The sequence below is a fragment of the Polyergus mexicanus genome, unplaced genomic scaffold (assembly GCF_030449975.1).
Source record: "Polyergus mexicanus isolate NDT 795.1 unplaced genomic scaffold, iyPolMexi1.0 SCAF_9, whole genome shotgun sequence".
NCBI lineage: Eukaryota > Metazoa > Arthropoda > Insecta > Hymenoptera > Formicidae > Polyergus > Polyergus mexicanus.
The window spans coordinates 6,658,497-6,683,042 of record NW_027223329.1 but is presented as its reverse complement, the minus strand read 5'-3'; the positions used below and the strand labels follow the sequence as shown (position 1 = coordinate 6,683,042).

General features: G+C 29.9%; 1 protein-coding gene across 2 annotated transcripts in view; it reads left to right on the top strand.

Moving 5' to 3' along the window:
* The window catches only part of Jus (julius seizure), a 57,757-nt gene that overhangs the window by 22,228 nt on the left and 10,983 nt on the right, over positions 1-24,546 (top strand). For both annotated transcript variants that reach the window (XM_070301053.1, XM_070301054.1), the window contains exons 2-4: positions 3,676-3,828; positions 8,584-8,721; positions 14,853-14,967. In XM_070301053.1, the coding sequence (XP_070157154.1) occupies positions 3,676-3,828; positions 8,584-8,721; positions 14,853-14,967 (406 nt within the window). The remainder of the gene's footprint in view (positions 1-3,675; positions 3,829-8,583; positions 8,722-14,852; positions 14,968-24,546) is intronic.

The window sequence follows — 24,546 nt, the reverse complement described above, 5'->3', positions numbered from 1 at the left end:
AAGTTGACTTTTAAATGACCTTGAAAATGACCATTAATGTCAAATCTAAAATCACTATTAAATAGCCCCATTTGTTCCCTACAACTTTTATTCGAGTCGTTTTCCTTCAAACGTTGATCCTGAAAAGTTATGAGGGTGGAACTTTTAAAATGAGACACCCTGTATATATACATATATATTATTTATAGAACATGTAGAGTTAAAATAAAAACACTTTTGGTTAAAATACTTATACAATATTATTGATTAATTCATTTACGCTCTACATAGGGCGCTGGCTTCAATTGCCAATTTCTAATTTTATTTTATCATTTTTAAAATACTTTTTATAATACACAAACTCAAGCTATTGATTAAGCCTATTAGAAACTTGATTGCTTTATATATTATTAAAATTATATATAGTAAAAAAAAATGATATAATCCCTAAAAACTTACTTTTTTAAAAAAAGGTAAAAAATGGCGCTAAGTACACGCGCTAGTTGTGAAAAACTGTTACATATTTATAAAAAATTTTGTAGAAAAATAATGATATCAAAAAATTGCGCCAAATGAACAAAAATTTATGCTATACAATTTATTTCTTTTACTATTATGCAAATAAAAACATTTTAATTAAAAAAACTGTTATATTGTACAAAGTAGTTGTTTTAATTTCTTAGAAAAATAATGATATCGAAAAATTATGCCAACTGAATAAAAATTTGTTATAAAATGTTTTTATTTTATTATTTTTGTTATTAAGAAAAAATATATTTTATAAATCGCAGTATAATTAAAGTAGTAGGGCGTATAACTAAAATAGAATTATTTTATAATTAACTAATAAATGCACAATATACACACATCTAACGCTTTGGGATATATTTATTGAAGGAAAATTTCTTATAAACTTTAAGTCGCATAAAACAAACTTACACCAAAGCAAATCATAAAAACTACGCGTGCCTAGGTCGCATTAAAACATTGTCCCAAATTTGATTGTGTTGTACAATATCTCATATTATGTGAAAATTACTTGCATCATTCATATAATAAAAGTATTATTATATTAAATATTTACATTTTATATAAAATCTTATTAAGTTTTATACAAAAAGTATGTATCAAAAAAATATATATAATGATTTACAAATCTACTAAAATTTTAATTATATATATTATCTACATATATTATCATTCACATATGTTACTTCAGAAAATATATATATATATATATATATATATATATATATATATATATATATATATATATATGCTACAATATCAATTCATAATCAATGTTTAATGCGATTAGGATTCCTTTGATTTACGAAGTTTATCTTACAGAATATATAATTTAAAGAAAATTTTTGTGTAATTTATTTACATTTTAATATTATTTACATTTTATAATTATTTACATTTTAAATTTACATAAAATTTTATTAAGTTTTATACAAGAAGCATGTGTCAAAAAAATATATAATGATTTATGAGTCTACTAAAAATTTTAATTTATAAATACGTATACATTATATATTATCTATATATATTATCATTCACATATATTACATCAAAATAATGTATATATCTATAAAATGTCTTAATGCGACTCGGGCAAGCCAAGTTTTTATACTTTGCTTTGGTGTAAGTTTGTTTTATGCGACTTAGAGTTTATGAGAAATTTTCCTTCAATAAATATATCCCAAAACATTAAATGTATGTATACTGTGCATTTAGTTAATTATAAAATAATTCTATTTTAGCTATACGCCCTACTACTTTAATTATATTGTGACCTATTAAATATATTTTTTCTTAATGACGGAAATAATGAAATGAAAAAATTTTATAACAAATTTTTATTCAGTTGGCATAATTTTTCGATATCATTATTTTTCTAAGAAATTAAAACAACTACTTTGTATAACAGCTTTTTAGTTAAAATGTTTTTATTTAAATAATAATAAAAGAAATAAATTTTATAGCATAAATTTTTATTCATTTGGCGCAATAATAATAACTTTTTTTTATCATTATTTTTCTAGGAAATTTTTTTTTAATAAATTTATAACAGTTTTTCATAACTAACGCGTGTACTTAACGCCTTTTTTTAAAAAGGTATACAATTTTACATGGATTTATAACTTTCAAAGGTAATTATACAGAAAATAGGCAATCCACATAACAATTATAGAATGAACACCTCGCTTCGCGTTGTAAAGTATCTGCGTGGACACGTGGGTTTCGCCCCGTAGGCTCCACTTCCGGAAGATATAACTTAACCCAAACCTAGTTCCGATTTAGTTTCGCGTCCGAAGCACAGGGCGATATGGAATGAACCTCGCTTCGCTCAGAAAGTTATAATATAAAAATAAATCCATGTTAAATCCTATAATTCGATAAACCTTTTTCGTTAAATATCTCAAAAACTATGCAAGACCGCCAAATAAAACAAAGTGAATATTAATCAGCAACCTCACCCTTACAACATATATGAAGGTTAAGATCATCAGCAAAGTATAAATGTAAATCTGCTAATGTAAATATTTATCGATTCAGTACCATTTTCTCTTAAAAAATAACTTTCTCGTAGGAGTCGTCAAAATTCTTTTTAGAATTTTTCATTTGAACCTGAAAAGAAGCTTTTCATAAAGTTTCATCAAAATCGGAGCCGGGCCATTTTCGGAACTCCACCCGATTCCTTAAAGCAAGGATGGCAAACTTTGATGTGTGTAAATGTTATTAGTTAATATTAATTAGGTGAACGCTAAAAAAATTATCGTCAAGTAGCTCAAATGTTTGCAGCGCGATACATCAGAAAATTTTATATGGCATTGCGATTAGAGAGCAATCCAGTCTCCGTCATAGTTTAAATTCTAATAAGTGACCTACTAAAACTATTGTATGTTCCTACTGAATTAAACTAGGGCTAGCGGATCTGTTGATAAGTGTTTTGAAGAAGTGTTTGTAAACAAACTTGTTATAGTTTAGGAAACGCTCTTCAAGTTACTGAAAAATATTTTTTAACTCTAAGTATGCAAAATATGAAAAAATATTTTAAGTGAATGTTGTCATATCAAAAAAAATTTATTTAAAAAAGCAGCAATCTACATACTATTTAATTTAAAAAAATAAGGAAGTATTTTTTAAAACTTTTTTTAGAGATTGACAATGATATTTTGTTTACCATTTAAAAGACCCCAACAAACCATAAAAATTGCAAAAAGAACTTCTTTGTTACCTGTAATATGTAGTTTCAGAAAAAACAATTTGTAATATTACGTGATACACTCCTACGATATATCTTCACACACACACACACACACGCGCGCGCGCGTGCGCGCGCGTACTGCGTACCTGTGTGTGTTTGTATTTGTGTTTAAGAAAATTAAGAAAAATCTTTTTTTTTTTTTGTATACATAAATTGCTGCAATGAGAGTTTTATACATATGTAACATAGAGTACATAATAGTACGCAGAATGTTCAATTTTTGTTTTCAACTTTATGTAGTTAGAGACGTTAAATTTGGCATCTATTTCTTCTAAACGGAAATATGATAGAAGCGATACGTAATCATATCTTGGTATGGTTACGCACGTGTAAAAATGTTTAACATAAAACAATAAAAAAAAGTTAGTATAAAAGATATTCGTACTTATCTATTTTTTAATAATTGTATGTTCTTTCAGATCTGTCTAGTAGAGGATCAAAAAAATTTGGCGATATTTGTGAGAAGGATAATGAATGCGGTTTTGCAAACTCTTACTGCGAACCGAAAAAAAAACTTTGTGCTTGCAAAGAAGAATTTGAAGTCACTAACCATCTCGATAAATGCGGACATGGTAAGTTAGGATCCTTATCGAAAATCTAATATTTATTATAAATATTTTGTTACGAATCATATTATTCTGTACGATAGCAGTATAAAATAATGTAGATAAATATTTACAAAAATTTACTCAGCACGGATCACTTTAATCTCATATGGTGTAACGGATTTATTCTTCAATAATATGCACTTGGAATTAAACGGCGCTTTTTCTAATTCCTTCAATATTTTAAGCTAAAAATATATGGCTAAAATTAAGAGAATTAAATATATACAAAACTAATAAGAAATATTTATGTTTTTTGTTGTCATATTTAGTACTTATTGTTAGTACGCTTCACCTAACGTCTTACAGACATAATCTTTGGCTTCCAAAATATAATTTATTTATTTATTTGTTTTCTATCTCTTCAGGTCTTTTATATACATATATACATATACATACATACATACATATAATATACATATATAGTGTCCAAAAACGACCGGGACTCCTTAAAATCTTTGATGGGTTACGTTACAGAAAAAACTGTTTTACACAAAAGTTGTAGAGTTTTATATAGGAATTACATATATGTCGCATTACATAGCAATATTATTATGACCTTAAATAGCATTGTCAGAATCACGTGAAGATCATTTTTAATTTCTTAAATGGCAATCTCTTCTTTTCTTTACATCTTATTGTAGCTTATCTCGAAAAAAAACATTATAATAAAGTATTTTTCGAGTTATTGTACATGTTAATCTGACATATTTTGATATAAAAATTGAAATATCTCATAAAATATTTAGTTTTCAATAATCTTACCGTAATACTTTTATGTACTGAATAAAGAGATAAATCAATTAGTGTAAAAAAAACAAATAATTGTTTTTTTAAACTAAAAAAATCATTATAAATAATCACATACTTTTTGTTAAAACAATTGTTTTTTTTATACTATTTGATTTGTCTCATTATTCTGTACATAAAAGTATTATGGTAAGATTATCGAAAACTAAATATTTTACGAGATATTTTATTTTTTATATCAAAATATGTCAGATTAAAATATAATGACTATAAAATAAAATAACTTGAAAAATACTTAATGAAAAATTACTTTGTTATAGTGTTTCGAAAAGCTCTCAAGATAAGCTACAAGAATATGCAATAAAAATAGAGGTTCTAATTTTAAAAATTTAATGTGACCTTGATATGACTTTAACAATGCCATCCAAGGTCTAACTAATATTCCTATCTTCTTTCCCCCTCAGAACCAAATACTTTTGTCTAAAAACTTTCCTTCTAAAACTTACAGGTTTTGAGATATTTGCCTATTAAGATTAAAAAGACTCACCCTGTATACGTATATCAAATAGCATTTCGACAGATGAAAAAATATAATGTAACAGATCTATTATATTAATTAGCGATACTGAAATGTGCTTCATCTATTTCAAGCAATGTATTAGCATTGAAAAAGAATTGACTACAATATGTTGATTTGCAATAAACATGATGTCACAGGCTTTTTCAAAATTTTATCGACAGCTTGAAAAATTCTTCTAGTTCCACTAAAAAATAAATGTATATTAATAAATTATTCATAAGACATGCATTAACCTTACAGATTGCGTTTTATCAATGTTATTTATACTTTTTTGTAGTTATATATGATGTATGACGAATAACTATATGATGACACTCCTTTGACAAATGCACTTAAATATATTAGATTCTTGTGTGTGTATGTCTATATTAATGTTCACAGTTATCTATACTGGTTTTTGATAGGTATTTAACATTATATTTCCCAGAGAGCAATATTATATAGTGTAGCACTCTTTCATTTATTAAAAAGTAAAGCTGCAAAATTCTTCATGATACTTCTGGATTGTTGAATCAAGTATAGAATACACACACACATACACATATCTTATAATAAACATATTATAGAATACACACATCTCTTTCTTATACACATATGTATTGCGATGTTTTCTTCTGTTTTTGCACATAGTATAAATTGTAATGTTTTATTTTTCTCTAATATAAATGAGATATACCTAATCCAACTACAATGGATATAAATACATTACCATTGTTGCATGTGTGTTGTGTACATGTATATACGTAGCATAATACCACTATATTCTATTGCATGTGTTGTGTACATATGTAGCGATAAAGAGGATAATGATGGTGACGGTAATGATGATGATGGTGATGATGATGACGGTGATGTTTCTTAAATAAAAATTTCCACATTTTGGCTTTGCTTCATAATATTTCTGCTTTATAGAATATGTAGAGCGAAAATAAAGAAACTTTCCTTATATAAAGCAAACCCAAACTATCGATTAAGCCTATCAAGAATTCGATCGGTTCAGCCGTTATTCAGATTTGATAATCTAAGGTACTCTCAACTATCCAACTCACGTATAGATACCCGGGATGCCTCGCTGTTGCTGCGCGCGATCTTTGCTTCGTGTGACTTGGCGCGAGACATTACCGTGACTCTTGATTTTCATATCAGAGTCTTTCTGTTTTGTTAATAATTGTTTAAAAAATTATCTTTTTGAGCCAATAGAAATCTCTTGATATCGAAGTTTCGCGATGGACTCTGGAATGAATTGCTTCGTTGATTGCACAATACACATCCACATTTCTTAAATTTTTTAAATTTATTGAGGATGACCCGAAATAAAAAATAGAACCAAAATCTTTAGATCTAATAATCATTAAAAAGTTTTGAAAAAAACACTCTTGCGCCTTTTATCTCAGATTTGGCTCTTATTGCTCATTTTATTGATTATTTATATTTTAATATTTAGTCTTTTCCATTTTTATTAATCTTAAATGTATTAATATAATATTGCCTTATTGTGCTATTTAAGATTTTTGATTAACTAATAAAGGCTCTTATGAATATATCATACAAAGGAGATAAAAGACAATCAAGAGCCAGCGAGGTAATTTGTGTGCACATGTTTTATTACAATTAAATTACATTGATATTTTGACTACGTAATAGACAAAATCACAAAAACCATTTCGATCCCTTTTTTTTGGAACATCCTCAGCGTAATTACGAAGTATATGGAATCTGACAGTCTCTTTCTGTCTCGAAATATAGAGTACTTTCCAGCTACGGAACACGGTAATTATTTCGAATAAGGTCTTTTCTGAATTTTGACAAATATGATCGGATCTTTCGGTAAAACTCTTTGTTGTGACTCCAACAGTGATAATCAGTCGGAAGAGCCCGTCCCCCATCACCCCCACTTCCCAAAAAACCGAAAAACCCTAAATATTATCAAAGAAAAACGAGGTCCACCCTACAATTGTTGTATGGATGGGAATGTGTAACCAAATTTTAGTTTTAAACCAGAAATAAGTTTGGGTTATCTTATATCTTTTGGAAGTGGAGCCCCCTCGTAGGGGGGGGGGGGAGGCGGAACCCACTGCATCCATGCATACAGTTTCTTATTTACATAACAATCGTGGAATGGACCTTGCTTTGCTTTGTAAAGTAGATGCGTGGGCACAGTGGGTTTCTCCTCCCTATGGGAGAGCTCCACTTCTGGAAGATATAACCTAACTCAAACCTATTTCTGATTTAAAACTAAAATTTGGTTTGGTTGTGGAGTGGACTTTATAGTGCATAATTACCTAATTTTCGGTAATTTTGGGGTTTTTTGTTTTTTGGGAGTGGGGGTGATGGGAGGCTCCCCACTGTTGGGGTCACAACAAAGAGTATTACCGAGAGATCCGATCATATTTGTCAAAATTCAGAAAAGACCTTATTTGAAATAATTATCCGGAACACAGTGATACACTGTGTGACACAGTGTTATACAGTGTGGACTTGTAGCTGGAACACTGTTCGATCTATATGCTCAATATGTGTGTATATCAACGATTTGAGCAGCCATAAACAAGATCAACGATTTGTAATAATAATTTAAACTCGCAGAAGATATTTTCGCTGTAAAAGTTAGTATTTTTTAACAAAAATTTTTTATGAGTTATTAATTTATTTATCAGATATGTAGAGAAGAGATTGAAAACTGATCAAATTACGTAAATTAAGTATAATATAGTTACAATTTTATCTTATTAACAAAATTTATAAGTTTAATTAATCAATTGAGCGACGACACAGTCGAACACATCATTCTAGCTGTGTACGATTGTGTCGACTTGTGTCGTAGTGGGAAAGCACCCTATATTACTTAACATTTACCATTTGACAACATGGGTGACTCACTTTTGTTCTGCGTATTGTTACTGTCACATTTTTGATATAATTATAATATATTCCATATACATACTTTGTAATTGCACTGAGGATGGTTTAAAAAAAGGGACCGAAACGTACGCTTTTTATGATTTTGTCTATCACGTAATCAAAATATCAATGTACAATAGTTTGATTATAATAAAACATGTGCACACAAATTACCGCGCTGGCTTTTGATTGCCTTTTATCTCCTTCGTATGATTAAGATTTTTAGCTATTCTTATGAAGAGGATAAAGCAATTGAATTGATCGAACTCTTTAAAAATTAGTCGAAAAATAAACAGAGTGGAAAATTCTCAAATGAACATTTCGTGCGTGCGTGCGTGCGTGCATGCGTGCGTGCGAGTGTGTGTGTGTGTTTCTTTTTATATGAAACATTTAACATTTACATATCATAAAATAACCTAGTTTTATTAAAGTAATTTAATTTATATTCCACAACTGTATTTTAATAACAAACATATTAAAAATCTTTTTAGCGGCAAACGTGAACGAGTCCTGTTTCTTTCACGAGCAATGCGAAAGACGAGTAAGAGAAACGGAATGCCGCGACGGTCGATGCATCTGCCTTTTCGAGAAGATTCCGATGGTACAACCTGACGGTATAATTTGCGTCGGTAAGGAATGGAATTTTTAAGAAACAGAATACAATAATTTTAATTAAAATTCTGTCATAATGCCTACATATTCTGACTTGGCAGGAACCAAAAGCACAAGATTAATAAAGCTCTCGCTTGTTTTATTTCAATGTCTTTCAGAGATACCAAAGATATCTTTTTTATATAAAAGAGAAAAATAAGAAAAAATATAAAAAAATGAAAATCAGAAAAAATATGAAAAAAATATATATAAATATATAAAAAAATAAAAATAAAAGAAATATGCAAGAAGATAAAAATTAGAAAAAATATGAAATAACGTTGCAGTTTGCTGCCATTAGTATACATTAAATACACCAACATAAATGATTGAAAAATATAAGTATGTGTACTTACTCTTAACTCAACTAATTTTGTTAAAAATAAATATATTTCTATTTTGTGTTTATTTTCTAAAAATTAAATAAAAGGGAAAAAGATTTAGGAATCAAAAATTTATTTTTTAAGATTACTGATAAAAAAGATGTTGAAAATAATAAAAATTATCGAATGATAGCGTACCATTATATAGGGTGTAACTGAGTGCCCGTATCAATTGTTTTTTTTGGAAAACGGCTTGTCGTAGCAAGTTGGGGAAAAAATTTTTATAGTAAAAGCTATAGTGAAGAATCAAATGGTGACACTCGTGTTTCCCGGAAAAGCGGGGAAATTGGAAAAACGGATATGAAATTCATTTTTTTTAATAGGAAAAAGGGTCGAGTGAGATATCAGGATAGAACCTTTAAAAAGAAACAACTTTTGTAGGAAAAGTTTTTTAATTCGTCCAATCAATTACAAGAAAAATGCAAATAATTAATTTTCTTTCATAAATGCTCGAATTGCCTTCCATTATCCTGTAACTTGTGTTACAATGTTTACTTTTCCTTGTTCAAGGACAATTTATTTTTATTAGGTTTATGTTATTGTAAATATTACATTAAAGTTTTCTTTATTTTAAAGTGAGGTTTCGTATCATGTGGAATAAAATTTGAAATCTTTCCTTAAGTGAAAAGTGAAATCTTTCCATGTTGATTTGTTTTATATTTATTTTCATTAATTTTTATTATGATGTTCAGCAATGAAGAAGCTTTTGATATGTTGATGGTGGTCATCATCAATGCAATTGTCTATTGACGGAATAAGTAATTGATTCGAACTACAAGCGGAAGGAAATTTTTTACAGGCACAAATTATTACTTTTGAAATCTGTACAACATCTACTTGTTCTTCGTTATTATTGCAAACTTTTTTACAAAGTTCTCTTTCCGAGACTGCTAATGATTCACCACAAATTCTGTTCAAATCGAAAGTAGTTCTTTTTTTGACTAGACGACGAATATGCTTATCCGAATATAGCCTGTTGTTTTTCTTATCACGTTCCATGATCTGAAAATCGTTTTGTATCTGTAATACTAATTTTTTATTGTAATTAAAATTTTGTTCTTTATAATGCTTCAATTTATTATACAAAAAGGAGAAAGTCAAAGATGTTTTAGAAGGGCAGCATGTTTGTACGCGGAAAAATATCCAGATAGGCTGCATCATTCTTACAACGTATTTAAACGTTTGGCAAATCGTGTAAGATCAACAGGTTCCATACAACTAAATGCAAGCCATGGAAATGAACAGATTAGACGTCCAGTAAGAAATGAAATAATTGTATGTTTTACCAGCAATTAAATCCTCAAAATTCGACAAGAAGATTAGCTATTAATGCTGGTTCGAATAACATGACTGTTTGGCGCTGTTTAAACAAAGCGAAAATGTATCCTTATCATTTATTTTTGCATCAGGTTCTTCATGAGAATGATTTTGACAACCGCATGAATTTCTGCTTTTGGGCAGAGAATTAGCTCCGAATTGATCGTTTCTTTCATTAAAGTTCTGTGGTCTGATGAAGCAATCTTTAAAAGTAATGGAAATGTAAACCTACATAACATGCATTACTGGGCCGAAAATAATCTCCATTGGACGAGAGAAATTGATGATCAATATGTGTGGAGTTTAAACGTATGGTGCGGTATTCTGGATCTCCAAATCATTGGTTCTCATTTCTTCGAAAGGACACTAAATAGAGAAGTTTATGAAGACTTTCTCCTGAATATCCTTCCGCAGCTCCTAGAGAATGTGCCTTTAAATATTAGAATGAGCATGTGGTTCCAACAAGATGGCTGTTCAGCCCATTACGCCAGAAATGTTAGAATAGTTCTCGAGTAAAGATTCCATGATCGATGGATTGGGAGAAATGGACCAGTAAGCTGGCCACTAAGGTCCCTAGATTTTACAGTTATGGATTTTTATTTTTGAGGTTGAATTAAAGAACTGGTTTATGCTTCAAAACCAACAAGTCGAGATGATATAAAAGAAAGAATAAAAGAAGCATGCAGAAAAATCTAAAGAGAATTGCTGGATGTCTTGTCGTTATTTCCAAAACGAATTCGTAAGTGTTTGCGGGTCAATGGAAGGCAATTCGAATATTTATGAAATAAAATTAATTATTTGCATTTCTTTTTATTTTCTCTCTAATTGATTGGACGAATTAAAAAATTTTTCCTACAAAAGTTGTTTCTTTTTAAAGGTTCTATCCAATAATACCTCACTCGACCCTTCTTCTCATTAAAAAAAATGAATTTTATATCCGTTTTTCTAATTTCCCCGCTTTTCCGGGAAACGCGAGTGTCAACATTTGATTATAGCTTTTACTATAAAATTTTTTTCCTCAACTTGCTACGACAAGCCGTTTTCAAAAAAAACGCCTGATACGGGCGCTCTGTTACATCCTGTACATATACAAGGTGAGTCATTTTAATCAATACACGCAAATATCTTGTAAAGTAAGCAAGATAGAAAAAAATGTACATTATACAAAAGTTGTAAGATTCAGAGGGGGACACATGATGAAAATATGGGCTTGAACTTGAGTGACAATTTCAAGGCCAAGTCAATGTGATTGATGTTTTCTTAAATGGAATCCCCAATTTTTATTGCATATTCTTTTAGCTTATCTCGAGAGCTTTTCAAAACACTATAATAAAATATTTTTTTATTAAGTATTTTTTGAGTTATTTTATATCTTAATCTGACATATTTTGATATAAAAAATAAAATATCTCGTAAAATATTTAGTGTTCGATAATCTTACCATAATACTTTTATGTACAGAATAATAAGACAAATCAATTAATGTAAAAAAATAATTGTTTTTATGAAAAAGTATGTAATTATTTATAATGAATTTTTAAAACAATTATTTATTTTTTTTACACTAATTGATTTATCTCATTATTCTGTATATAAAAATATTACGGTAAGATTATTGAAAACTAGATGTTTTACGAGATATTTTATTTTTTATATCAAAATATGTCAGATTAAGAAATAAAATAACTCAAAACTTTATTATAGTGTTTTGGAAAGCTCTCGAGGTAAGCTACAAGAATATGTAATGCAAAATTGGAAGTTCCATTTAAAAAATTGAAAGTGATTTTTATGTGACCATGACGGTGCTATTCAAGGTCATATTAATATCATTATATAATGCGCCACTTAGAGTTCTACAACTTTTGCATGAAAAATTTTTTACGAAAATGCGTTGTTTCCTCAAAAAACTGCTGATACGGTCGCTCTGAAACACCCTGTATATGATGTATAGCAATATATATACATATTACATACAACAAGGTATATACAAATGATGTATGTGCAATGTATATATTTAGAATTGTATAATGTATGTACAGCAATGTATATACACATATGATGTACAGCAATGTATATACATATTATGTACAACAAAGTATATACAAATTATATATTTATATTTCACATACAATTTATATACATGTACTATATGTATATATAAAATTCATCAATAAATATATATTATACATGTTTTACATCCTCTGGATATCCTCTGGATGTTTTTTGGATGTCCTCGGATTTTTTTTTGACATATGTATTGCTAGGACATATGTATTGTAATGTGCATTCAAATCATGTATATGAGATGCATGAACATTTTACATACAAAATATTATTTTCATGTCATGGAAGTAAAATGTATATTCATTATATGTCTAATATTATATGAGAGTTATTAAAAAAATAATATAATTTATTTTGACATATTGTGTATGTATATATATAACATAAAATATATAATATTTTGTAAAATATTTATTTTATAAATTTTTTATTTATTTTTTAGTAATTCTACTTAATACTTTTATGCAAAATGATTACAATTAAGATGATTATGATTAAGATTAATCCATTCATGAAAAAAATATGATCATATTTATGAACAACTCAAGATAGCCTTGATTTTTCTAAAAAAAAAAAAAAAAAAAAAAAAAAAAAAAAAAAAAAAAAATCGATATATTTTTTAAGCAATTACTCATTTAAAACAAATATAACACAATATTTCATATAATGTTTTATACATAGGGTATCTGACAAGTAAGTGACCAAACAAAAGATGGAGGTAGATTGGATCAAACTGAGTCGAAAAGTCTTGAACTATTTTTTTTATAACACTTAATAAAGGAATTATTATTGAGTAAAGTCTGGCCAATCAGCGCCGACTTTAGCCGGGCGCACATCGGAGACTAGAGTCCTATATAATTAGAGAAGCGACATCGTTACCCCCTCCATGCTTCCCATGATCACCATATTGGGTCCGCAGCTGTCCATGTATAATCTAAAATGTCTTGAAAATGTCTCAGAAGATATATAAAATGTTTTTTTTTTAAATAACTACAAATATACTTTTTTCTCACTTATAGTACGACGGTTGCGATTAATTTGCACGTAGAATTCACTACGTGCAAACTAACCGCCAACATAGGGTGCATTCCACTTAACGACCGCAACGCTCGCGATCATTATCTGTCTTTGTTTAACTTTTGATAGTAGTATGCAGTAATGCACACTTCACGGCGCGCCGCTCACCGACGTGCGCCTGACTAAAGATTGGCGCTGATAGACCAAACTTTACTCAATAATAATTCCTTTATTAAGCGTTATAAAAAAAAATAGTTCCGGACTTTTCGACTCAGTTTGACCCAATGTACCTCCACCTTTCGTTTGGTCACTTATTTGTCTTACACCCTGTATAATATTTTTTAATCACCAATATACTTATCACGAATGTTTATCACAAATGCCTAAAAAGTTGTGAATACTATTATAATAAATATTCTTTGTATATATATATATATATGTATGTATACAACGGTCGAACAATTAAGTTTCGAGACTCGCTTCACATTTCCAAACGTTTGATCCGTTTGTGGTGCTATTTTAAGGGGTTATTCGCAACTCAATACTCAATATGTGGTGCAAGTTTTAAATTATTTGATTCAATAGTTAACGAGATACAGTTACGCAAAGTTGCGTTGTAAAATTTTGTTTAAAAATCGGTCAAAAAATCAAATTTCCAACGGAAACGTTACAAATGATTCAGCAAGCCTAGTCCTCTGAAGCAAGCCCTTTCAAAGTTTGATTCATGTTTTTTTTGTGTCATCTGTATCTTCGAAACATTGCTCTTATGAGTAGCTGACTCTCCGTAAGCTTGTTGAATCATTTGTAACGTTTCTGTGTATTGTTGGAGACTTCTCTAATTTAACGCAGAATTTAATGTTGGCAAGTTGTCAAGCGTTCCTTTCATTACACCGATTTTTAAACAAAATTTTGTAACGTTACTTTGCGTAACTGTATCCTATTATTGAACCAAATAATTTAAAACTTGTATCGCGTGTTAAGTATTGAGTTGTGAATAATCCCATAAAATGGCAGCACAAACGGATCAAACGTTCGGAAATGCGAAGCAAGTCTCGAAACTTAATTGTTCGACCGTGTATGTATAAATAATTAAGAATTGGTAACCATTTTTTTATAATTATTCTAATCGAATTAATTGCTGATTTTTATTTATATTTAATGCATCTTGTTTTAATTTCATGATTGTTTCTTGTTTTATCATAACAATAATAACACAGTGATATTACCGATTTAGCTTTTAATCCTCTTAGGATACACATGCATATGCATATAAATTTCAATTTACAAACTTTTAGTCTTTTCATGCAAATGAACCACTTTATTTTCAGCCGAAGTTAAAGAACCAACCAGCATTCGATACATTGATCCGGCGATGATCGGCGTTCTCGTTGGCATGGCATTGATGTTTATCATCATTTGCGTCGTTCTTAGACTCTTCAGCAAGTAAGCAAAACAATTCGATTGAATATTAAACATAATTATCATATGCATTAAGTGCAGTCGCTATCTTAATAAATGCGTAATAAATGAAGCATATAAATATATAAATATATTATAATATAAAAATAAAGCTTTATTATAATATAAAATATATAAATATATTATAATACAGCACACCATATATACCGTTTATATTGTTTGTTTTGTTTAGAATTGAACTTCTTGTACTTTTCGATTTTTCCTTTCTTTTTCTCTTTAACTTATATATATAATTTTAGTTTTAGTTTATTTAAAAAGAACAAATCTGTAAATACATTCCAGTGAATCCTTTCTCATAAGAACTATAAATGATTAAATTATCCAATTTACATGTACAAAAAATAGAATAAAATAAAATAGAAATAAAATTGTAAATCTAATTTATCTAATGTAGATATGTATTTAATTGAGATGTTTGTAACTTTATTTTTAAAAAATTGCAATGTTGATGTGGGATATACGATAAACGCTATTTATAAAATGTTTTATAGAGCATTTTGCATTTTCTAAAATTTTTCAAAATATAATTATTGTATTGCTGCTGGAAATAAAGCGGCATATTATTTTATTTACTATAACTTATTATAGGATAATAGATTTGTGTGGACTTCAACATTTTTAAATTATCCTTGTTTTTATGTAAATTGTTGTAGGATTATTTATACGAGTATATTGACAGTATATTTTCACAATTTTTTCCTCTATTTTCTATACATGTGTCTTTATCTCCTAATTTTTAAAACACGTATACATACACATATGTATATAGTGAAGTATATAGTTAAAAGTGAGTATATATTTCTGTTACAAAAATGAAGTTTATTTGATCATTTTTATACATATACATAACATAAATTACAAGATATAAAAATTTAAAGAATGCAAGTTTAATATTAGATTATACATAATTATTCAAATTATAGAGTTAATGTACAATGTAGAAGTGTCCAATATCTTTAAAAAGAACAAATTAAAAATGTATATCCGTAAAAATAACACAGTTTAACAAAAAAAAACACCGGAACGGAACTAGTCATTTCCAATACAGCACAGAACATTGCAGAAACATTGCAACATTGTAGCAACATTGCGACAATGTTGCAATTATTGCTGCAATGTTGCTGCAATGTTCTGTGCTGTATGGATTCTATAGGTTTTTAGACGCTGAACACGAATCTGGTTTCGAAATTGCTCCATCACATCAGAATTTTGAAAAATTTGCAATTAAAGTTGCGAAAAAGGGCTATTTTCACGAACTTTATTATATTATAGCTACAATATATGACGTGCTGGAGAAGTTTTATTACAATCAAAATAAAGTATGTTGTTAGGACTTTCAAACCTCAAAAGGAATTTTTGGTGTCGGTTATAGTTAATATGATATCTATGGTTAAATATGGGGTGTATTGCAAAAGTTAGCTGTGACTTAGGTCATTGACGAGTTACTAAATAGTTTTTAATCAGGGTTGGGAAAGTTACTTTATAAAAGTAACTCGTTACCGTTACCGTCATTTTTTCTAAAAAGTAACTCGTTACCGTTACTCGTTACTAATTTTAAAAAGTAACTCGTTACCGTTACAGTTACTAAAAAGTAACGAGTCGTTACAATTTCCGTTACTTTTTTACAATACAAACTAATAAATTATTTTGCATAAGAAAAACTTTTAAAAAATTGTAAGCAAGATTTCATTCAAGGTTTATTACAAAATAAATGATTAAATTTTATCGAAATTCTTTATTAATTTTTAATAAAATTTGTTGCTCCATAGTATCATCATTTAAATGCCCTCTTTGTGGTGTTAATACAGAGCCACCGATGCTAAACATTCTTTCTACAGATGCACTGCTTGGTAGAGCTGTATTATATTTAATAAAAAGTTTTTTAAGTTTTGGATAGTCGTTTAATATTTCTATATTACAATTATTTGATTTTAAAAACCGTTGCAATTCTTCTTGTTCAGATTCATTTTGCACCGTTTTTTGCTCAAAAATGAAAAAATCATCGTGATCGTCAGATTTTCCAGCTTTTGAAGAATTTTCAATTGATCGGATTCCCAATAAATCCTCCAAGTAATTTTCAGCACGTTTTCTTTTTTCTCCGGTTAACCAGTTTAACTTAAATTTTGGATGTAAACATGCTGCTATTATTAATTCTTTTGTTTCAAATATCGTAAGAAATCTAAAATCAAATATAGTAAATTAAGCGACATTGTTTGTTTTATTGAAATTAATACTTTTGAATCAATAGTTTAAAATAAAATAATATTTTTCAATTAAATCCTTATTTAAAATTAAATAACATATGTATTAATCAAATTAATAAGTTACCTTTTATTTAAACCTTGCTGAATAGCTTCAACTAATGAATGGCAATCTATAAGGTCAGATTTATTGAGATTTTCTAATTTTCGTTGCAAGATACTTAGAACTGGTAGTAAATGAGAGCTCTGCTTTTCCGAAAAGATAAAGCTCTCATTGGATATCGCGCGTCGCGTCATCGCACTGGTCTGCAAGAGCCATAAGTTGATCAATCACATTCAAGCATTTTTACAACATAATAAGAATGCTAATTGGTCGATTTGCTTACGGCTTTACGGTTAAGATAAAAATTTTATCACGCACAATAGCAAGAATAATATCTTAAATAAATCAAAAAATTTGAAAAAAGTAACGATAAAAGTAACTGTTAAATTCGTTACTTGTTACCGAAAAATGTAACGAAGTTACTTTTTCCGTTACAAATAAAATTTGTAACGCCATTACCGTTACAGTTACCGAAAAAAAGTAACTGTAACGGTAACGGCGTTACAAGTAACGCGTTACTTCCCAACCCTGCTTTTAATTATATTTAAAGTTAAGAGTTTTTTAGATCTGGATACGAATCCAATGTCAAAATTGTCAAATTCAAAATGGTGGACTCAATATGACCAATGTCAAAACTTAAAAAATGTTTAGATTGCAATTATAAACATTTGAGTCTACTATTTTAAATTTGACAATTTTGACATTGGATTCGTATTCAGCGACCTAAAAAACTCTTAAGTTTAAATAATAATTGAGAGCTATTTGATAAATCGTCAATGACTTAAGTCACAGTTAATTTCTGCAATATCCCCTACCCATAACCCCATATTTAACCATAGATATTTTATTAACAATAACCGACATTAAAAATTCCTTTTGAAGGTTGAAAGTCCTAACAACATACTTTATTTTGATTGTAATAAAGCTTTTCTAGCATGTCACATATTGTAGCTGTAATATGACAAAGTTGAAACAGCAAAGTGAAAATAACCCGTTTTGCAACTTTAATTGCAAGTTTCTCAAAATTCTGACGTCATGTAGCAATTTCGAAATCGGATTCGTATTCAGCGTCCAAAAACCTATAAGAAACGACTAGTCCCGTTCCAGTGTTCGAAAAAAGTCATTTTTTGTTAAACGGTGTTATATAAAATAATTAATTCATCTTTTTATTGTGATACAGATTTTTTTGTATTTTGCATAACCTGATATTAATATATAATATTATAATCTTTGCGTTTCTTCTATTATCTTATAATTTATCTTGTTATACATACATATATATATATGCAAATTTATCTAATCAATTTTATTTTTAAAAGGTATATAAGTATTTATACAATATAAGTATATTTACTTTAAGTATACATATATATAAAAATTTACCTTTTTAAAAAAAGATAAAAAATGGTGCCAAATACACGCGCTAGTTGTGAAAAACTGTTATATATTTATAAAAAATTTCCTAGAAAAATAATAATATCGAAAAATTGCGCCGAATAAAGAAACGAATAAAAATTTATGCTATAAAATTAATTTCTTTTATTATTATGTAAATAAAAACATTTTAATTAAAAAAACTGTTATACAAAGTAGTTGTTTTAATTTATTAGAAAAATAATGATATCGAAAAATTATGCCAACTGAATAAAAATTTGTTATGAAATTTTTTTATTTTATTATTTTCGTTATTAAGAAAACATATATTTAATAAATCATATATAATTAAAGTAGTAGGGCGTATAGCTAAAATAGAATTATTTTATAATTAATAAATAAATGCACAGTATACACACATCTAACGCTTTGGGATATATTTATTGAAGGAAAATTTCTTATAAACTCTAAGTCGCATAAAACAAACTTACACCAAAGCAAAGTAAAAAAACTAGGCGTGCGTAGGTCGCATTAAAACATTGTCCCAAATTTATTTGTGTTGTACAATATCTCAAATTACGTGAAAATTACTTGCATCATTCATATAATAAAAGTATTATTATATTAAATATTTACATTTTATATAAAATTTTATTAAGTTTTATACAAAAAGCATGTATCAAAAAAATATATATTTTTTCTTAAGTAACATATGTGAATGATAATATATGTAGATAATATATATAATTGAAATTTTAGTAGATCTGTAAATCATTATATATATTTTTTTGATACATACTTTTTGTATAAAACTTAATAAAATTTTATATAAAATGTAAATATTTAGTATAATAATACTTTTATTATATGAATGATGCAAATAATTTTCACATAATATGAAATATTGTACAACACAAATAAATATAGGACGATGTTTTAATGTGACCCGGGCACGCCAAGTCTTTATACTTTGCTTTGATGTAAGTTTGTTTTATGCGACTTAGAGTTTATGAGAAATTTTACTTCAATAAATATATCCCAAAGCGTTAGATATGTGTATACTGTGCATTTAGTTAATTATAAGATAATTCTATTTTAGCTATACGCCCTACTACTTTATACTGTGATTTATTAAATATATCTTTACTTAATAACGGAAATAATAAAATAAAAATTTAATAACAAATTTTTATTCAGTATAATTTTTTGATATCATTATTTTTCTAGGAAATTAAAACAACTACTTTGTATAACAGTTTTTTTAATTAAAATGTTTTTATTTAAATAATAAAAGGAATAAATTTTATAGCATAAATTTTTATTCATTTGGCCCAATTTTTTGATATCATTATTTTTCTACGAAATTTTTTATAAATAAATAACTGTTTTTCACAACTAACGCGTGTATTTGGCGCCATTTTTTACCTTTTTTTAAAAAGGTAAGTTTTAAGGGATTATATCATTCTTTTTTTACTATATATAATTTTAATAACATGTAAAGCAATCAAGTTTCTAATAGGCTTAATCAACAGCTTGAGTTTGTACTATAAAAAGTATTTTAAAAGTAATAAAATAAAATTAGAAATTGACATTTGGAGCCAACGCCCTATGTAAAGCGCAAATGAATTAATCAATAATATTGTAAAAGTATTTTAACAAAAAAGTGTTTTTATTTTAATTCTACATGTTCTATAAACAATATATATATATTGTAGCGCTATTTGAAACGAATACAATGATATATGATATAATGTAAATATTTTACATATTATACGAGTTTTACAGATATCTTTTGGAAGCAATCACTATGCTCACAATAAAGTTCAGTTTAATGGAACAAAAGTTGCATGGTTTCGAGGGGGTCATAAGATGATATCATTGGTTTGACCTTGAAGAGTTATTTGAAGATCACATGAAGGTCACATTTAATTTTTTAAATAGGATACTATATTTTTTATCGCATATTCTCATAGCCCATCTTGAGAGCTTTCCAAAACACTATTATAAAATATTTTTTCATTAAATACTTTTTAAGTTATTTTATATCTTATTCTGAGATATTTTGATATAAAAAATAAAATATCTCGTAAAATATTTAGTTTTCAATAATCTTACCGTAATACTTTTATGTGCGGAATAATGAGACATGCGTGATGAACGGCGCGTTTATAGCGACTTTACGTTTATCTTTCTTTTTATTTGTTTTCAAAAATATTTTCAAAAATTTTATTTATGTTACTTTTAATTAAAACCTTAAGTGTAATAAATACAAGTATTCATAAATACAATAAGTAATAAATACAATAAGTGTTCGTACAAGCTTTTTCTCATTTAGAAATACATATAATTACTTATTAATATTATAATATGATTGCCTATTAATTTTTTATAAATGGCTGTTTAACAAAGACAGATCATAAAATGACTGAAATGAACCAGTCAGAATCTAAAACGGTATACAAATCGTTGCATTTGATAATGTGGCGGGTCGCTTATTAGCGTTTTGTGAAAAGATTAAAATTCTTATTCAGATTGCAAAATATTTCATTTTCAATCATGATTTAAAAATGTGGCCGTACTTTATAGAATGTCTAGATGTTTTATAAAAGGATTATTTAATCTGGCTACGACATATACATTCAACAAGCAATATCGAATTACTCGAAAACGCAACAAAATGCGAGATGAAAGAAAGAGAAAGAAGGAGAGAGAAAGAGAGAAAACGGAAAAAGCGATAAATATACATGAACACGCGTTCGCGTGTATAATTACCAGTTTATCGTTATTGAAAATATAATCAGCCAAACTTTCCAAATATTCCTTCAATGCTTCCATTTTCCAACAATTTATTTGTCACAAATGTATCAATTGACAATGCACGATTCACTCAAGTATAAGCGCTTAGTTTTGCTAAAATAAACTAATTTTCTCCAATATAATATCGATTAGAAGAAATTACTTCTCTTCCTTGCACTATTCCGCAATACTTTTATAACCGTTAATATAATTTCTTATTACTTTATCACTTCTCTTCCTTGTTGCATTATTCCGCGATAATTTTAATGTGCGTAAATTTGGTTGCGCATGACTTGCGAAACACTACCGTTAACCTTTTTTACTTTTCATTTATTTGTCAAATTCATTTACTTGTCAGATTTCAGAGCATTGCTAGCGCAATCTTATGGCGAATGCTTCAACCATACAATTTTCGTGCCTACGCATTAGGGACTTGGGCGGCGATGACGACGGAGACGTATCTTAATAAAAAACTTTATATATTTCGACTTTGCATTATATTACCTCCGTTCACGATACATGTAGAAAAAAGATTAAGACACTTTCATTATATAATTCAAACCCAAGCTATTAATTAAGCCTATTAAAAATACGATCGGTTCAGCCGTTATTGAAGTCCGATAATCTAAGGTACTCGCAACTGTCCGACTCGCGTATAGATATCCGGAGTGCCTCGCGGCTTTGCGTGAACTTGGCGCAAGATACTACCGTGTCTCTTGATATTGCGACGACTTTTACTTCCGTCTCGCTGCCGAACGATAACCGCGCTCGCCGTTTCGATCTCTCCGTCGCGCGAATGTTGCGCCGTTGAACAAGAGCTAATTCGCCGAACATGAGATGCGGAATAGTCGTTAACAAAAACGAAAGGAGAAAAAGGATAATGCGCCGGGTATGGGATGATAAGAGTTCCGCGCGTGCCGTGACGAAATCCGAGAGATGATCGCGAAAATCAAACTTGGCCAGACGTATCTAGCCGTATTTTACATGTATCAATCCGCGAGACGCGAAATAAGCGCGAGATATGCGCGAAAGAAATTGTTGGAATTCACCACGGGCTGACTAGCTCGCCTAATGGTAGAGAGGCAGGGCGAGTGTTGGTATAACGCGATAATTTATGCACGAGGCGACAAATACAGGAACGACAAAAACAACTGAAAGTAAATTCGATAATTAAAACAAAGAGAATAACGAGATTTATTATAATGGACGGAGCCGGGGCTCCTTACGAGTAATAAGAATAGTACTGACCGCGCGGGTATTCGGTAACGGTAGAAACGCGGGAACGAGTGTTATACAGCGGGTGCAAAACCCCGAAAGACTTACGCCGACTTATATCGGCTCGTTACGTGGGCCGGACTTCTCTTTCGGCGATAAATTCGTCTCGCACCGCGGAAATGACAATAGTAATTTTCGGCTGAAAGTCGGGTGATATCCTGTTAGGAATCTACTAAATGTCGTTTAAATGCGATTCACTCGCCAAATATAATGAATCTTAACAACTACGACACAATTTATGACTAACGTGCAATTCGCGATACACGCACATCCTTCCTTTCGGGTAAACGCGGGAAGCATACGCGAGACACGTCACACTCTCACGCAATTCGTACAATAATCACGAAAGAAATTCGCACCGAACGTGCACGCAAATTTTAGACGCGAAGATTCACTAGCCAAATACAAAGGAAATATAACAAATTGACGCGACTCACACTGATACTCAAACGACCGACATATAACATAAATGAGATTTAGGCGCTAAGCGGGCGAGAACCCAATGCAAATATTGTACAATACACGGAATCCGAATCTCCAGAGAAACGACACACGGTTTAGTAAAACGCGAGGTAATGTCTCGATCCGCGGAACTGATACTCTCGAGATTCCGGGGCTCGAATCGCTTGACGACATGCCCGTGACGCAAAAATTTACACTAAAGAATCGGGCTCAGCCCGTACACCAAAGTACGAATTCACGGCGACGACGACAGAACAAAACGATCCCGGCCGCGATCGCGTGTGGCTATTAAGCGGAGGGTAATCTCACCGGCACACTCTTTTCCTTCGGGGCTGCACGAGGCCGATATCGTCCTCTCGGGCACGATCCCTTTGCTCCCGTTTGTCGGAATCCTCTCCTCTCGTCGCGGTAGCTCTCGCAAATCGATCGCTCTCTAAGACGCCTTTATCTCGCATGTACGCTCACGCCAGTCTGGAATCGTCGCGATCCAGAATCGATACCTTCGGGCCAGCCGGGGCACACGGGGTGCGTATTATCGCGACCAATCACGCGTTATCACGTGCTGTGGCCGGCGAGCGGTGCGCTCACGATCGTATCAGGGGTGCGCGCGCCCTTGTTATCGCGAATGATATTTTGCTGGGGCCCGCTCAGCGGGGCCGTTGCGAAGTCTCGATCGTACGGCGTGGCCGGAAGCATGATTACGATCCTCGCAATCGTCTTTTCCGATGGGCAGCGTCCTGCAGTGGCAGCATTATTGCAGTCCTCCACGGGGAGCACCTCCGCACGGTCCTGAGTCCTTGCGCAAGGATTCGCTCATTGTCTCGGGCGTCGTGCATTACGCGTGCGGACCCTGATTCCTTCGTGACGTCGAAATATTTCCGCTGCTTGTTTTGGTTGTCGAAATGCTGGCTCATCTCCCCTCGAAGGTCGCTCAGGTTTTTCAATAGATGCTTCTGGACGTCGAAATTCGATCTCCCGTCTTCTTTTCCGATGAGGTTTTCAAATTAAATATTCATACGACAAAGGAAAAAACAAACGAAATTAATATAATGAACAAAATCTCGTATAACAATGCTCTGGAGAATAATACGGTACGATTCTCGTAATTTTTCGATTGGCACGGCCCTTTAGCTCGCACTTTGCAATCGGAGAGGGATTCGGCGGACGCGTGCGAGACGGCACCGTCACAATATAATATAGTTATATTATAATTATATGTGTAAAAATTTTCATATATACTCTGTCGAACCGTTAAGTTTTGAGACTCGCTTCGCATTTCCGAACGTTTGATCTGTTTGTGCTGCCACTTTAGGAGGTTATTCACAATTCAAT